The sequence below is a fragment of the Crotalus tigris genome, unplaced genomic scaffold, assembly GCF_016545835.1.
Source record: "Crotalus tigris isolate CLP2741 ecotype Arizona unplaced genomic scaffold, ASM1654583v1 scf7180000017605.3043972, whole genome shotgun sequence".
Taxonomy (NCBI): domain Eukaryota; kingdom Metazoa; phylum Chordata; class Lepidosauria; order Squamata; family Viperidae; genus Crotalus; species Crotalus tigris.
In genome coordinates this window covers 1,805,754-1,823,633 of record NW_024096508.1, presented here as the reverse complement: position 1 = coordinate 1,823,633, position 17,880 = coordinate 1,805,754, and the positions used below count along the sequence as shown (strand labels likewise).

Below are 17,880 nucleotides of genomic sequence, written 5' to 3'. Positions count from 1 at the left end.
ACAGACGTTCAAGTCTATGCAGAACTAATCTGTCTGACCAGATTTGCTTTTTCACTTGCAGTAGTCCTGGTTGTATATCAGGCTCATTTGCACATGCTCAGGAGAAAATGTTATTCAAGTTGCAGGCATTGAGAACGGGCATTTAAAGAAGTTCTGAGACAATTCAGACTCGTCTGTTATTCTGATCTAGGGGCGATACTGAATGTTTCGACTTACAGGTGGTTGACATATGCTGGGAATTCACGGATGTGAATATCAGGTTTAGGAAAATCTGAGCACCACACAGTGATGTAACTGGAGATCTACATTCGCTGTAACTAACCCGGAAAGAAATCTTGTGAGATACAGAGGCATATTCCTTGTGAAAACTTCAGCTCAGCATATTTTTCCACAATGTGAAAGATCTAGAAAATAAAACAAGCTTGTATTTCAGAGTTGTGTTGTTCACCTGAGTAAAATATTCTGTACAACTTTGAGGGCTTCATCTTAAGAAATCTTGTGGAAATCCAGTACCTTATTATTTGCAGACATTATCCACGTCGTGAAATTATTGGTCACTGGATGTAGTTATCAACAAAACTAAAAAAGAGCAGATAAGTCCAAAGAAACCAAATGGATCTTTTATGATCTTCCTTGGAACACTTGAGTGAACAACACCATAAATAGGAAATCTGGGAGATCACCTCTAAAATATTTTAAGTAATTAAAAACATGCTTTTACATGCATGCAAACCATCTTTTTTTCCCCACTGAGCTTCAGATTTGCTATACCAAATCAAAATAATTGATAGTGAGGAAGTACCACTGATTCAAAAAAAAACAACAGATCAACTTTCCAGAAGGTAATCGCTTTACTCTCAAAAAGTTGCATTTGTGGCAAGTGCCTGATGGACAAATCCTACTTCAATTCCTGTTCCTTGTGTGATGGAAAATTGCTGGCATACACCCACTCCAAGGTCCTCCAATGTTAAAATTGTAGAAGAGCCCTATTAGTCTATGATAGCTCCAAATCACCTTTCCAATTAATAAAAACTATTCACAAGCATGAGCTTTCATAAGCTGCAGCTCATTTCATCAGATGCGTGGAACAGCTAAATGATATAGGATTTAAAGTGGGATGAGTTGGGGGGAAGTGAAACAGATCGGCACCAAATGAAGTGAAGGTTTCCCCAGTCTTTGCAGTATTATGACATGCTGGTTAGGTAAGAAAACGCCAAATTAAAAAAAAAATTGGAGATCATTCACAGAAAAAGGATCTCACCTTTTCTACCCAAAATGTGGGGTTATGGGAGTTCACCCCACACCCAAACATCAAACTGGGGGAATGAAAAATAAAAATAAAATGAATTGTCCAGAAAAATTCTGAATTCCGGAAAAAAGTACATGCTTTCAAGAAAGTAATGCACCTATTTCATGTACTCATAAATGTCAATGATATAATTAATCTTATATTTTTAAATACAGCTGGATTTATAATGTAATCAAACTCCAAAGAGCAATCTTTAGTAATCATCCATCTAGGAGAGGTATAAACTCATTCCTAATAAAACATATTGAGGAATCTGGGCAAATACATGACGAGTCCTTTTCCTGGGGTTGGAAAAACGATTCCAAATTGAGCTGGTAGGCTCAAGATATAGAAGAATCTTGAACGAACATTGAGCACTATATAACAAAATGAAATTCAATGGTGAAAAAATTAAGGTTCTATATTTAGGCAAGAAAAACCAAATGCACAGGTACAATATAGGTGGTACTTCGCTCAATAGTAGTAACTGTGAGAGGGATCTCAGAGTCCTAGTAGATAACCACTTAAATATGAGCCAGCAATATGCTGCAGCAGCCAAAAAAGCCAACACAGTGCTAGGCTGCATTAACAGAGGGATAGAATCAAGATCATGTGAAGTGTTAATGCCTTGGTAAGACCACACTTGGAATACTGCATCCAGTTTTGGTCACCACGATGTAAAAAAGATGTTGAGATTCTAGAAGCAGTGCAGAGAAGAACAACAAAAATAATTGGGTCTGGAGGTTAAAACATATAAGGAACAGTTGCTGGAATTGGATTTGTCCAGTTTAATGAAAAGAAGACATGATAGCAGTGTTCCAATATCTCAGGAGTTGCCACAAAGAAGAGGGAGTCAAGCTATTCTCCAAAGCAGCCTAGAACTAAGGAGAAATTTCCTGACAGTTAGAACAATTAATCAGTGGAACAACCTGCCTCCAGAAGTTGTGAATGCTCCAACACTGGAAGTTTTAAAGAAAAGATTGGATAACAATTTGTCTGAAATGGATAGAGTTCCCTGCCTAAGCAGAGAGTTGGACTAGAAGACTTCAAAGGTCCCTTCCAACTCTGTTACTCTATGCTATGCTATGCCATGCTATGCTATGCTATGCTATTCTATTCTATCCTGCTTCCTAACGGTGGGATCTGCAGCTTGTACACGCCCATCTGTACAGACGTGACTCTCTCCTCGGTGGAAAAGTCCATTTAGTTCCCACGTTCATCCGGGAGAACCTCCGGCAAATAATGCTCTCCTTTCGACGCATCCTCCTCCTACGTCGCTATTCCTCGAAAGAACCGGAAACAGAGCGCTGGGACGCCATCTCCGTATTATTGATGTCACGCATGACATTCATTTCCCTGGGATGCGAATAGCAAACACCCCGCCATCGGGAGGGATCCACGTTGCAGTTCCACAACCGTCCAGAAGTAGATGCTGCGGCGCGCAACTCAGGTCTGTAAAGGCAGCGGCGGGCGGCTTCCCTTCTCTGTGCGCTTGCGCAGTGACGTCGAAAGCGTCTGTCGTTCCCCCCTCCGGTGCCTGTGCGGCCGCCCTGAATGATCCGGCCCAGAAACTTCCGCGCGCCTCGCCGTCGGGCCGGCCTTCCTTAGTGTCAATCGCTACCGCCGCCGCCATGGCGTTCACGTTCGCTGCTTTCTGCTATATGTTGGCGCTGCTCCTCACTGCTGCGCTTATCTTCTTCGCTATATGGCATGTGAGTGCAGGAGAGCGTCCTGGTATTCCCTGGAAATCGGGGGCGGTGGACCTAAAGGGAAAGAGATTAAGAAGGGGTTGAAGGCGGTGGACAAGGCGGGGCTGCCGGAGGTTGACGGGAAGCGAAGGAAGTTCCCGCTTACTTGGGTCGCTAAATTCTTCTGGAGGGTTGAACACCGAAGTGGCCGCAAATGCTGGAGGGGCGGGCATTAAAAACTGGCAGTTGTGGCGCCACGACAGAGAAGAGTCAAGCAAGGCACTGCGAGCCCCCAAATTTGTACTGTGCATCTCTCCTGGCTATACCGGAGCAGGCAGGAGAGGCCAGGAAGGTTTGGGGAACGTGTGAACAAGGGCCACTGGGCGCAGCGGGCATGAAAAGGGCGCCCTCATTGTTTTCTGCAATTATAAGGCGTGACTTCGTTTAAGTATTGCGTGTACAGTAGTGTCATCTCTGCATCCTTTTGTGAAACTGGAAAAAGCGCAGAAAGATATTGGTGCGTCCCGAAGCTCAAGTTACAAAAGGAGAAAGGAAGGAAGCTTGTTATAAGATTGTATAGAGCTTGGTGAAAGTGAATAAGGGAAAAATTATTTCTTTTTTTGGTGTTTTTAACACCTCAGGGAAGTTAAAAGAGTATTTAAAGATTGGCCTTATTGTTCATGTTTTTTGTTTGTGAGATATTTGAAGTGGTTAAACTTTAAAAAGATGCCATATATAGAAAATATTAAAAATCAGACCGTTAAAACTAAAAAATAAATTACTTCATGAGCCCGTAATTAATTTGTGGAATTTCATAATACAGGATACAGGTAGTGCTCAACTTATGACCACAATTGAGCCCAAAATTTCTGTTCCTAAGTGAGACATTTATTAAGTGAATTTGCCCCATTTTATGACCTTATTACAGTTGTTAAGTAAATCACTGCAGTTGTTAAGTGAATCTGGCTTCCCCATTGACTTTGCTTGTCAGAAGGTTGCAAAAAGTGATCACATGACCCTGGGATGCTGCAACAATCATAAGTATGCACCTCTTGGCAAGCATCTGAATTTTGATCACATGATCATGGGGATGCTGCAAAGATTATAATTGTGAAAAACAGTCATAAATCACTTTTTTCAGTGCTGTTGTAACTTTGAATGCTCATTAAATGAACTGTTGTAAGTTGAGGACTACCTGTGTAGTAATCAGTCCTGTTTGGATGTCTTCAAGAGATATTCAGAAGGATCAAGCTATCAAGCACGTGAGTGCTGTGCACAGCTTTTAAAAGATGCTTTGTTGTGAGGAGCCACAATCATCCCTACAAACCACAGTATCAGATAGGCAGCTACCTCAATTCTGTTTGATCAGCCAAAGGGATTCCCATGTGTGTATGCCAACCGCTTTTGTAAAATGAAATGATCAGTTGAGTTGGCTCAATCCCATCTCAATGTTTTGTCAAAGTGGAATGATGACAAGGTTGAACTATCCCACTGAAGTAGCTCACTGCTACTGTATTCTGCACACTCCTGGTGGCTTCTGGCATGCTTTCTATATATTGCCACCAATAACCAAGCCGTTATATTCTGATGCCAATTGCCAGGGATCACAACAGGAGAACTGTTAATTCACAGTGGTATTTATAGGAAGCAAGAAATTGAACTCAGGTTGGGTTTTAGCTTGGTACATCCTTTTTTGAGGATTTGTTTAAAGAACTGGAATTGGACTGATGTATAGAATAAAGAGGAAAATATGAAAAGAACGATGACTTGTGGGGTAAGAGAAGTCATGGCTTTTGGCCAGAGACTGTTAAAGCTTATTGTGAAATAAAAGGGACTAGAATTGTAGGAGTGGAGAATCTTGAAAGATACGAGATTAGATTAGATAGGGCAGACTTATTTATGAGGGGAGTGAGTGGGTACATTATGCTGTACAGAATTCTAACATGCTATCTTAATAGTCTCAAGATAGAATGTATCTGGGTGCTTTTGTGTGAACATATATTAAGGCTTTCTAACTGAGTGTATAGGTCAGGGGTAGGCAACCTTGGCTCTTTTATGACTCGTGGACTTCAACTCCCAGAATTCCTGAGCCAGCCATGGTATAGGTGAAAGGTCTTTCTCCTACAAGTGCTCTGAGACAAGCGCCTGAGAAGGCCCCACCTTCTTGCCTGGGGCTAGCTACTATGTAATTACTGCTATAACATCACATTTTTCAGGAGATGTCTTTATCTACTGATCTCTCCACAACCTTAATGTATGAGAGAGAGATCTGACAACCTGTGTGTTTTAATGGCAAGTAAGAGGCAAGTAAGATAGTATCATCTTATGAGCCTATAACAGGAGACACATGGTTAGGAAAATTAGCCCTCACAAGGTATAAACAAAATTTATTATTTATTTCATTTATTTATCAAACTTGTATGCCATCTACCTCACTAAAGGTGATTTTAAGTGGCTTAAATAAAGTTAACATTTAAAAAATAAAAATTCCTTTCTGATTTTAAATAAAATGCACAAAACAATCAGTGGAGATAAAAATAGAGAGTTGTGAAAATCATAGGGAGCATCTCAAGAGAGTCTCCAATAGGAAAAAATATACAGGCAGACTATGAAATGTATTGGTCTGTTAACTAGGATACACAGTCACTGAGATTGCCCAGGGAAACTATGCCCTATCAAAGACTATAAAGTTTAAAACACATTCCAAAATAATACTAATCTGATACAATATTTCTAGCTCACACCTGTTACCTAACTTTTAGAGATTAATTGATCGATGCAGCAAACATTTCCTGGTTGCTTCCTTGGATTTTTCAGATTTTAATAGATTACAGATTTTAATCAGAGTCTCCGGAGCAGTGTTTCTTAGCTCCTCTTCTTAGCCTCCATATGTTGCTTCTCTATTAGATTTTTAAAAACAAACACTTTTTCTCTGGAGAGGGGTAGAGGCCAGGGGGAATCCCCTTTATGTATGTGCTAAGATAAACATCCTTCCCTTGGAGAATCCTGTCTGACACCAAGATGTGCCCTGGAGAAGACTGCAGCTGACAGTCTGAAAGACTGTGAAGACAAATTGGCCCCAGCATTGACAAATGCTATAAAATAGATAGCATGAACATTTTAATTGGATTATCTGATTGAAGAATCTACAGTGTATTCTTTTTTCCTTTATCCTGAAATTACATAAATAAGTAAAACCAAACTTATTTTATAGTCTAAATAGCATACAATAAAAATAACCAATAAAAATTCCCAGTAAGATGGCATCAACTGATAAAAGTAAAAAAAAATCCCCAAACCAAAAACAACAAGTCTTGATAATAAGGTCAGAGAGAAGCATATCTTATCCAGGCCCTGGAGAAAGACACAATCTTTAAAACTCCTGGTTGGGGCAACCTAACCTCTGGATAGATATGCAAGAGGATAGGTTTGACACCAGGGTAGGCACATTTCTGGGACCCATTAAATGATTTTTTTTTTTCACTGATGTGACCTGGAGCATACCCTCTCTGCAGAAGCATACAAGGTGGACAGCAGTTTGAATTGCACATAGAAGGGTATCAGTAATGAGCACAGCTCATGTAGGAGAGGTGTCCCATGGGTGTGCCATGTTGTGTCCATGCTTGTCAATGCAGTTGCATTCTAGACCAGTTGCAGCTTCTGAGTGGTGAAGGGCAGTCCCATGTAGAGTATATTGCAGTAATCAAATGTGAGATGATTAAGTTAGAAGTGACTGTGAAAAGGAAATCTTGATCAAGGTAAGGATGCAATTGGTGCAGTGGACAAATGGGTGAAGGCCTTCCTAGTTATACCTGCCACCTCCTTGACAGGAGCTGAGGATCCAGGAGGATTCCCAAATTGTGCACCAGTTCTATCTGGAGAGGTGTAACCCTATCCAGAACTAAAGATGGAAATCCCTGATACTGCAAGACCTAAAAACCCATTGCCATTCCATTTTGCCATAGTTGACCTTAAACCTGTTCCTCATCCAGATCTTCACAGCATCAAGGCACTGGGACATCATTTTGATGATATTGCTTGGTTGGCTTGGATCAATATATACAACCAAGTATCTTCAGTGTATTGATGGTATTAAATTCTATATTGGCATAGTTTCATGGAGATATCATACAGGAAAAGGGGGGGAATTGAGCTCTGAAATCTCCACAGATAAGGGATCAAAGGATCACCTACCAGCATCAAGTGGAACCATCCAGAGAGAAAAGAGAACCACTATAAAGTGGTTCTCAACCTGTGGGTCGGGACCCCATTTGGGGTCAAACGACCATTTCACGGAGGTCACCAAACAACGTAGTCTGCCATTTTTCCCCCTTTTCCTTAGCTGTGCTACTACCTTTTATTCTATTGGCTTTTGAAAGCCAATAGAATAGACTCTCGTGAATAGAGTCTAATTCTATTGGCTTTCAAAAGCCAATAGGAATTGTCCAGGCTGTCTCTGCCCTGCTGAGCCCGTCAAAAGTCCCATGCTGCAAACGGTGCTGCACCAGTTGAGTAGTCCTCGACTTACGACTGGTTGAGTAGTCCTCGACTTACGACCGGTTGGGGGGGGTTGTGGCATTAAAAAGGTTGAGAACCACTGCACTATAACATTGTTTCCTAATACCCCTAGCCACCCCATATGGATACGATGATTGATTATATTAAGTCATTGAGAGATTCAAGTTGCAAGTTCACACAGTATCTGTCCTGCCTCCACAAGCTCAGTCAGTGCTGTCTCAGCTTGAAACCACACTAGAAAGAATCCAGATAATCCATTTTATCTGGGGGTCTCTGAAACTGCAACCTGACCACTTTCTCAACAACGTCCCTGAGAAAGAGAAGGTTGGAGGTTAGATAAAAGGTGTTCAGAACCATTATGTCCAACAATGGTTTTTATAAGAGATGGTGTATTGCCACCTTTTTCAGGGAAGATAACAACACTCACCATCTCCCAAATTTTTTTAATCATTCTGGAGGTGCACGGATTTGATAATCAGGTTTTTGGGTTACTAGAACTCAAGATTCTGTCTACTTCAGGGTGAAACACCACACAGATAATAAGACGAGATAAAGCCTCAATCAGATCACTGTGACTTGCTCAATCAGAATCCAATTCCAATTCATACAGTTTGAATATTCAAGGCTAAGTGGGAGGCGGGTACTGCTACTGTGTAGGGGGTTTGAGTGAATTCTTGAAAATGTGCTTTGAAGAGCTTAGTTATTTATTATTACTTGGAATTAACTGGATGAGTCAGTTCCATAGGAGATTCCCTCAGAATTTGCATTTAGAAGTTGGGCTGTTCTAAATGCTGGACTTTAGAACAATAAGAGTTTTTATACTGTACTTAACCATTTTAATTTTATTTTAGATTATAGCTTTTGATGAGCTGAAGACTGACTACAAGAATCCCATAGACCAGTGTAATACACTAAATCCTGTAAGTTTATATGAGACAACTTTCTTCATGAATTCCTAGTTAGTTTTGGTTTTTTGGTAAATGTATGATGATTTAACATACATACCATTTAACATGCATTTTATTTGATACTACAGTATCTAGTAGATTTAAGATTTCTAGGTAGAATTGTGTCCCTATGCTCTTTCACACTTACCCTCACTCCCCATTCTTGAAATTCTGACTTATTTATCTGCTGGTGAACTTGTCAGTGGTCACACTAACATTCTTTCAATCTGCTTTTTACGTTTTCGGCACAAAGACAGTTGAAAAGGTTAAAAAGATTAAAAGAGTCAAAATTGCATTCAAGGTGTGTACTGCTTTTTAGTTTAATGTCTTAATACCACAGTCTCTTTGCTTTCCATTTATTAGGATCATGTCTATAACCTATGTTAATTCTTGTTTTGGTCCATGTGCCTGTTCATTTGCTTGTCTTTTGTCTGTTCAAGGATTGAAATAATTCTTTGAATTTTGCACTTGCTTAATAAGAGTTGGGGAAAACTGTTACATGCTTAAATTCTTCTACAAGAAATCAGTTACTGACAGGACGTGACATCAACAATTCAATAACTTCATGTTTATTTAAATGGAAGAAATGCCATATTTTTTTCCTTAATCAGAATTTGCCAATTTAATTCAAATCATGAATGATGGTTAAGTTAGAATCCTGATTAGAGCTGATACACATTTAAGGGAATTCATCTTAGAATTAGGGAGAAGGATTATTCTGGCTTCTTGATTTACAGTGGATTATTTGCATGGGGATAGCTCGGGAATAGCGTCTGTAGTGTAATAATAAAAATAGTACCTTTTCCTTATTGCCAACCTTGATCTTAGGGATGCTTTTTTGCAGCTTCTGCCATGGGTATGTTTAATACCACTAGTTCTGTTTTTCCATGTTGTGACAAGTACAACTGTAGTTAGTGAGTTATGTGCCCATTTCCAAAATGTTGGCTGACCTTGTGTGGACCTGGAAGTTAAGATAGATTTGGATTGATCTCTGAGAGAACCAGGACTATAGTCTGAACCTGGGAAGTTGGCAGAGCATTCCAAAAGTGAGTGGCAACCATTTCTGTATTGTTGCCAAGACAATCGCATGCTCACATTTATGAAGTCACCAGGAATCAAAATTGACTTGAGGAAGATTTTATTGTAGTGTTGAATACTCTGCAGTCCCTGGGCTTTTTAAAAGGCAGAGCTAAATTCTGCACTGTCTGTATGATTGGTAAGAAGTTACTCTAATCTCCTGCATTTACCTGTTTAGAAAATAGTTATCATTCTCTGTTCACATTTATGCCAGTAATTCTTTAGTCCTTAGAGCATTTTAGTCCAGACCAGCATTTTCCAGCTTCATATGTCTTATTCCCACGTTTACTTTAAAATATTTCTCTTTTGCTTGTTGACAAACTGTAACAAATTACAGTATACTTGAAAGGCTTGGAAAAGACTATTTTTTTTCATATATTTTTGAGGTGGATTGACTAGATAACATTTCTCTAGAAATTATATCAGATATCCCAGAAGTTCTGCTGAAATTGACAGGAACTGGCATTAGTGCTAAATGCAATCTGGTAAATGAGAAAAAATATTGCGAGTTATGACTGCTAAAATATGTCTTCTAATGAAGGAAGAAGTAACATAGATAGAAGCTGTGCATGGAACAGTTTACCCTACTCAGTTCATCTCTCATTTGTTGTGTGAGTGAGACAGACTTTAAATACATCTATGCATCCCCTTATCAGACTTTTAAGAAAAAGATATTATATTATGCATGTTATGCTTCTCTGGGCTTTTTTGTTTAATACAGAGAGAAATTTGCTGAGAGATTTTGAAATATTGTTTAACTGTGCCATAAATGAATCTGTGTGGGAATGTAGCATCTTAAGAATATATGCAGGGAAAAGTAATAATAAAAATAAGTAATTTCCAGCAAGTTAGCAGGAATCTTAGGGCTACAATGTAGTTTTTGATACCTTATGACGGAATTGCTAAATTTATTTATTGTTTAAATAAATGACTTTCTGATTTTTATTTTACTTACTCTTACATGCCCTGGAGGTCTCGTATACATCTGGCATAGACCTGGTTTACCTATTATGGAATGGCTAATCACAGAACATCCCTTATCAGAAGGCAGACTAATGAGGTTATTCCATGCCACTCACTCTCCACCCAGATGTTCTCTGTTCTTCTGCTTTCCTTTTTTTTTTTGTTTCTGGGCAGTTGGAAACGTTTTTTCACACAAAGCACAGGCCTGGCTGTTTCTGTTTTCTAAGAATGTCTTAGCAGAGTAGGCTCTCTGTAACCTTGAAAATCAAGGTATTAGAGCGCTGGTGCTTTCCTTTATAGTACGCCAATGTCCTGTTTGATTTTTTTTAAAATAAGGGATTCCAAAAAATACAGTATTAGAGGAGGTGGGGACTTGTGGTTCCATGGGAGGTTTGGTCTCTATAGGCATTGCATAGTGTAACCTAGTTCAGCAGAAGTACAACTTGAATGTATTGAGTGTACACTGATTAAATTCTGTGTTTCTTTTACACTAGATTCATTTGCTTCTGCAAATTCAGATAAAATAAGGCGCATCAGATCATCAGTGGCTTTTGTTAAAATGAATATCTGCAGTTTTGTTCAGTATAGCTGCCTATAACAGGACCTTGTAGAATCAGAATTCGCTATATTATGTTTATTGAAAAAAATACTGATTAAAAAATGAATATATCAAAAAATACAAACTGGAAATAAGTTTCTTCAGAACATAAAATCCAGAAAAAATTGAATATAGGTACAATTTTTTCCCCTACCGTATTGGCTCCTGTCTTCACACTGAATTGCTGCTGATTTTATCCATATATAGTGATTTGTGCAAGTTTTGGGCATAAATTTTCCATTGCCTTTGTGTATGTACATATATTAAGGTGCACAGTGCTCTATAACTTCTGTATGCAACAGACAGAGCACTACTTGAATAGTGAGTGAAAGCTAAAAATAGAGACAAGCAGCATAGAATTTGTTCTTCCCATTCAAATGAATGGAGTATTTCGTTTCCTACAGAGGTTTGAATAGAAACTTTCCCTGAAAACCTTTTTCTCTCTTCTCTTCCCCTTTCCTTTCTTTATATTGTTTTATCTTTTTATTGTTTATATAGAATTTAGAATTTCAGAGTTGGAAGGACCTTGTGGGTCATCTAGTCCAACCCCTTGCCCAAGCAGGAGTCCCTACACCATTTCTGACAGGTGCAGTCCAGTCTCTCCTTCAGAGCTTCCAGTCCTGAAGCACCAACAACATCTGAAGGCAGTCTGTTCCATTTGTTGATTGTCAGGAAATTTTTCCTTATTTCCAGGTTGACTCTCTCCTTGATCAGTTTCCATCTGTTATTCCTTGTCTGGCCTTCAGGTGCTTTGGAAAATAGGTTGACACCCTCCTCTCTGTGGCAGCCCCTCAAATATTGGAATACTGCTATCATGTCTTCTTCCCTGGCCCTTCTCCTCATTAGACTAGCCATGCCTAGTTCCTGCAACCATTCTTCATATGTTTTAGCCTCCAGTCTCCTAATCATCTTTGTTGCTCTCCTCTGCACTTTTTCTGGTGTTTCAACATCTTTTTTATAGTGTGGAGACCAAAATTGGTTGCAGTATTCTAGGTATGGTCTTATGATTTTATATAATATGATAGCATGGTGATAGCGAAGTGAGAGCATTTATATACCACCTTTATTATGTTTACAAATAACTCAAGGTGGTGAACATACCCAACACACTTTCCTCTTCCTGTTTTCCCCACAACAACCCAATGAAGTGAGTTGGGCTGAGATAAGATGACTAGCCCAAGGTCACACAGCTGGGTTTTGTGGCTAAGGTAGGACTAGAATTCACAGTCTCCCACTTTCTAGCCTGGTGTCTTAACCACTAGACCAGTGTTTCTCAACCTTGACAATTTTAAGGCATGTGGACTTCAACTCCCAGAATTCCACAGCCAGCCATACTGGCTGTGGAATTCTGGGAGTTGAAGTCCACATGCCTTAAAATTGTCAAGGTTGAGAAACACTGCACTAGACCAAACTGCTCTCTTTATCTGCCTTCTCCCAATTATATGAGGTCTGTTTGTCCCACTTTTTCTCTTTTTGTGTTCCTCCCTCTACCATCTTGTCTTTATTTCTCCCATAAAAAGATGAGGATTGCTTTCAGCATTTTCTGACAGGCCAGACTAAAAACTAGCCACCCTGTTCTCAATAATGAAATTTATACTGTTTTAAAATGTCAGATATAGCTACATATTCTAAGAGGGTAATGATCTTTCATTAAAAAGTGTGTAATTCAGACTTGCACATATTTTAATGGTGAGATAGCACAGTAACATTATGGAAACTTTTTCTTCTAGGCAGCTGAGGTGCTACTTGCAATTAATTAGAGATACATAAGCAGCTTTCAAAGATATCTAAATGCCATCTGTAATGTAATATGGAGCCTGTTAGAAATTATGTAAATCTAGCATCTCCAGGATAAAACTTGGAAATTGGAAGATATGTGATAGTGCTATTATTTTAATATACCACAAATTCTGTAAGAGATTATTAACAAATTTTATTCAGTTCCTCTAACATAAGTCAGTTATTATAACACAATAGATTGACATTTTCTCCTCTGGCTTATTTTATCTAATGGTCTTTTTTTACTTCACTCCCTTCTTGTTCCTATAAATAATGATGTCCTTATTTCAAGTGTACAAAAGTTGAAAAAGAGGGTGATCTAACTACCTGTCTTCTTTTGCAGCTTGTACTTCCAGAGTATCTCATCCATGCATTCTTCTGTGTCATGTTTTTGTGTGCAACAGAATGGCTTACACTGAGTCTTAATATGCCATTACTGGCTTACCACATTTGGAGGTAATTTTGAACATAGTTTGGTAAAACTTTACTTATAGCTTTCATTTTTGTTTTTTCATGTATTGCATTCTGTATGAAATGTTCTGCAGGGATTTTCCTGTCCCTTAAATTCTCCCCCCCATTCCTTACTTTTGGAAGATCCCAAGGGAAACAAGAGAAAGATAACAGTGTACTGCATTCTTCTGCTATATCATCATCAGAGATCAGTAGCGATCTTGTTATCATTACTCATACTTAATAGAGCTGCTTTGTGCTTTTACTCCCAAAGAAACTGATACAAAACGTAATGTTTACGCTTCCATTCAGCAATATAAAAAAGAGGACTCAGGTCAGCAGAAAGATATTACCTTCTGCCATATATTATAAGATACTATCTCTACTACTAGAAATCACCAATTTCACATTCTTAACTGCAGAGACCATAGGATGATCATAAAAGATGCTTCACTTAGATTCCAGATGTCATGTGTTTCATGAAACTTGCCTTATTGTTTGAGGTTGGCCCTTTGCCCAATACAGTTTGATGTCAGAAACTGAATGTTGGCAGAGATAAACTGAACAGAGAGTTTCCATTTTAACTGTGTATATTTCACTGAAAGCCAGTTTGGTGTGGTGGTTTAGGCACCAGGGTATAAACTGGGAAACTATGAGTTCTAGTCCCACCTTATGCATGAAACCAGATAGGTGACCTTGGGCCAGTTCAGCTCAGAAAGCAGGCAATGGCAAACCATTTCTGAAATCTTGCCAAGAAAATTGCAGGAACTTGTCCAGGTTGTCACCAAGAGTCAACAATGATTTGAAGGAACCTTTTTTTTTTTCATTAGTGCTGAATCAAGAAATTTGGAGTATGTGGAATAAATGACAGGATGGAAAGCACTATAAGTGTGATAATAGGTGTAGTTTCTTGACAAGTAAACTCATTTTTCCTGTGGCTTTTCAAAATACCAATTCACCTTTTCAGGTATATGAGTAGGCCTGTAATGAGTGGACCAGGACTCTATGATCCCACAACCATTATGAATGCGGATATTTTAGCATATTGTCAGAAGGAAGGGTGGTGCAAACTAGCATTTTATCTTCTATCCTTTTTTTACTACCTATATGGGTAAGTCATCTGTTTTTAATAAAATAATATCTTTCTGATAAGTAGTTGAACATGTAGTTTAAGAAAACTAGATAAAAATATAAAGATGCTTTTACTGAATTTCAGCAGTGACTTTAAAAAATGCTATAAATGCTCAGGTGCTTAATATTCATTTCCTTGAAGCAGGGGAATCCTAATCTTTTTGATCCCTGGGCATATTTAATGTTATAAGACTATGTTATGACAGTGTATAAAATGGTTCCCATGGTGAGGCTAGACAAGAATCACTTGCATACCATAATATACATTATATAATCAGTTGCAGTCACCTACATTATTTTCCAAGAAAGCTCTGTGTTCCATGAGTAACAGAGATCTTGTTGTAAATACATACTAAGTTTGAGACTAGCTTTGTTTTGTTGCATGGTGGCTTCCCTAAATAAGCACAGACACAATGAAAATGGGAAGGGACCTTAATGAATGCCCAGCAGCATATTTATTTATACTCTTGCTCTTAATTCAGCAGCTTAAGGTGAGACACCTAGTTGTTTCCCCCACAGCAGAAATCCTGTAACATAGATTGAAAATGGATCTGAGTAGCTGGTTCTAGTCCAGTACCTTAAAATATAACACCATCATCGACTCACTGTGTGTCACATTGTTGATTCAGCAGTAACGGGGATATAGAATTCCTGATTCTTTTGGAATTCCCGATCCTGGAACAAGAGCCTTACCACTGACTTTTAGAGAACAAAATATTTGTTTAGAAGATGCTTATTAAATTGCTTTATTGAGGAAGATGCTTTACTTTAGACAAAACCTGCTTTCACTTTCAGAAATGAAAATAAAATTGCAGAGTAATTTAAAATATTAAGACAATTAAAATGTTTTATAATAGGTTGGGATTTGATATCAGAATAACATCAAGAGCTGTTATCAAGAGAATTAAATGATGAATAATTGTGTTAATGTATTTTGGAGATGTGCACCCTCTTTAATATAAAAGACACTTACTTGGTTGATTTCTATATTATTAAGAATAAATCCTGCAAATAAACCATTTATGATATGGTGGGAACTAGTAATTAACTTTGGTGAATCACTGGAGCTTAAATGTGGCCCACAAGCATAAATTGGGAACTGTCAATATTATTTGCAATGTATCAGCTTGTGAGCGGAAAAACATGTCACCTTTTCTTGGCAGAAGTTTTTAATTCTGTGGTAGCAGGGGTATACCAGTAGAAATATCTGGCCGTAAGCCTAGTGAGCCAAATGGTGAAGCTTAAAGGTTAATTACTAGTTTTCCATCTCCAATGAAACAGAACAAACATTTAACAGAAATATATTTTATTTTTATTCTTCTCTTTCCAACAGTATGATTTATGTTTTGGTGAGCTCCTAAAGAATGATGTACAGCAGACTTGATTCCAGCAAAGTGCATGCAGAAAAGCCATAAAGCAAAGGATTATCTTTGAAGAAGAAACTGGTATAAAGATTTAGCTATGGAATCTGGTGATCATAGTAATAGTAGAAGGAAAAGGCCTTCCTCTTCTATTGTTTTCTTCCGTCCAAAAGCATCTAATCTTTAATAACTCATGGACAGACTTTTTCAATTGGGATATTTAAGATGACAAGAATTACATATAAATTAATGTAACACAACTGCCTCTGGCTTTTGGACAGTTTTATTCCTGCCTTTTTACTGAAGATCAGTTGTATCTTCAGTAAAATATGAAAATTACTGTCCTTAGCATAAGAGAGTCCCCCCCCCTTTTTGTTTACTGGACTTTTTAGTGGCTTATTTGGATAATGGACTTTCATCCCCCTGTCAATTGTAGTCAAAATTTCTTAGGTAATCTCTGTCACGTAGATGAATACATCAATACAGCTGCAGGAAGAGTTGTAATTCTTTTTTTACTATTAGGATCTTCTCCAGTAATATGCATGGATCAACATTTTCCTATGAACATGAAACACTGAGCTTTAATTTCTCAGGCTAAATGGATGTTAGGAAAAGTAGAGCTCATTATTAACATGAAATATTGAGCTGACTATTCCTTCCTTTGGTTTTCCAGACTAGATGGATATCAGGAAAAGTATTTTTGTTTTTATTTCATATTTTGAAAAAATCTCTGCAATTGTCTCAAACTGCCATATATCTGAAACCAATTTAATAAAAAATCATTTTGAAAGTGCGTGGCATATATTTTGAGTTATACATGCCATAGGGTTTGGCAAATTTATTTGATATGCCACAATAAAAATCTCCAAGAGAGATTTAAATATTAATATTTCAGACATAAGGGGTTAGCTGTTGAGCAAGCATGGCTACAATTCTCCAGTGGATTGTTTAACACCTGGTGATTTCTGGGAGATTTATATTGGTAAACTTTGCTGTGGTCCTAAAAGAAAACTCTATTTGTAAGCAAAAGCATGGTCTTTGGAACAAGTTATTTAAGTTTTCATTCTGAAAGATTTCTAGATCATGTACTTTCCAATTTAAAGCACTTTGGAAAATGGATAATCTCGGGAGAAAAATATTAAACTAAACTGAATTTTATTCACCCTGTTGAAAAGCTTTTTAATCTATTCATGATGGAACTTCCCTTTGCAGTTTGAGAACAGGGGAGCTACTAGATTACAAGATCTCTTTTAAGTGTAAATAAGAGACCTTTATTTCATTTAGGTCCATAAAAATAGGTGAAGAAGTAGTGACTATGGAGAACTTTAATTAAAACTATGAAAATCATTTCTGACCATTTTGAAAAGCTGACTTCTTTAAAATGAGTTGAGGTTGCCAAAATGATATGTAATACACGTGTCTAGATTCTGTATGCTGTTATGAGAGATATGCACATTTCTTGGTATACTGTCACTATCTTCAACATCAGAGTATTTATGCTAGTGCTTGGTGTCAAAAATAAGTTATACGATGCAGCAGTTTTTAGATATGCAAGTTGCTGTGGAAAATCTCTGCAATTGTCCACATCACTCCTTTAAATATGGAAGATATCCTCACTGATACGTTCACATAGAAAAGAATGTTTTTGATATTTTCTTTTATATTAGTACTGAATTTTTACATGAATTTGAATGCTAGCTGCACTATTGTGCTGCCTATTTGGGAGACCTATAACATTTTAAGAATAAAAATAATGGATTGTCATGTATATTATGACCCTTGGTATTGGAATTTATATTACAGAATGCATAATGAGCCATGTGCTATTTCATCTCTTCACCAAAAAAATCTGCTTAATATTTTTTAAGCAATGAATATGTTTGTTCCTATACATCAGTTTGTCAGTTTACTAAATATGAAGTTGTAAAAATGGCAGATCCCCTTTGCAGATGGGGAAAATTGTATACTTTCCAGAGCTTACTCCATAAAAAAAGGCCATTTGTAATAGATAAATTCTATTACTATTCCATTTTCTCTGCCCCTTTTAAAGTATATTTTCTTGCTAGATGACTTTGTCTTT

The 17,880-nt window shown here is 37.8% G+C and overlaps 1 protein-coding gene across 1 annotated transcript; it reads left to right on the top strand.

The window, feature by feature from the left end:
* The first annotated feature begins 2,797 nt into the window (after window positions 1-2,797).
* On the top strand, window positions 2,798-17,568 carry CNIH1 (cornichon family AMPA receptor auxiliary protein 1). The gene is made up of 5 exons (XM_039321101.1): window positions 2,798-3,000; window positions 8,346-8,414; window positions 13,202-13,314; window positions 14,276-14,419; window positions 15,773-17,568. The coding sequence occupies exons 1-5, from the start codon at window positions 2,920-2,922 to the stop codon at window positions 15,798-15,800; spliced, it is 435 nt and encodes a 144-aa protein (XP_039177035.1). The 5' UTR covers window positions 2,798-2,919; the 3' UTR covers window positions 15,801-17,568.
* The last annotated feature ends 312 nt before the right edge of the window (window positions 17,569-17,880 follow it).

What these genes read in the sequence shown, in the direction of transcription:
- CNIH1 (XM_039321101.1), top strand. Translation starts at nt 2,920, where the DNA reads ATGGCGTTCACGTTCGCTGCTTTCTGCTATATGTTGGCGCTGCTCCTC. An exon ending in TCTTCTTCGCTATATGGCAT is followed by an intron (nt 3,001 to 8,345) that starts GTGAGTGCAGGA and finishes ATTTTATTTTAG; the next exon opens with ATTATAGCTTTTGATGAGCT. An exon ending in TTTTTTTACTACCTATATGG is followed by an intron (nt 14,420 to 15,772) that starts GTAAGTCATCTG and finishes TCTTTCCAACAG; the next exon opens with TATGATTTATGTTTTGGTGA.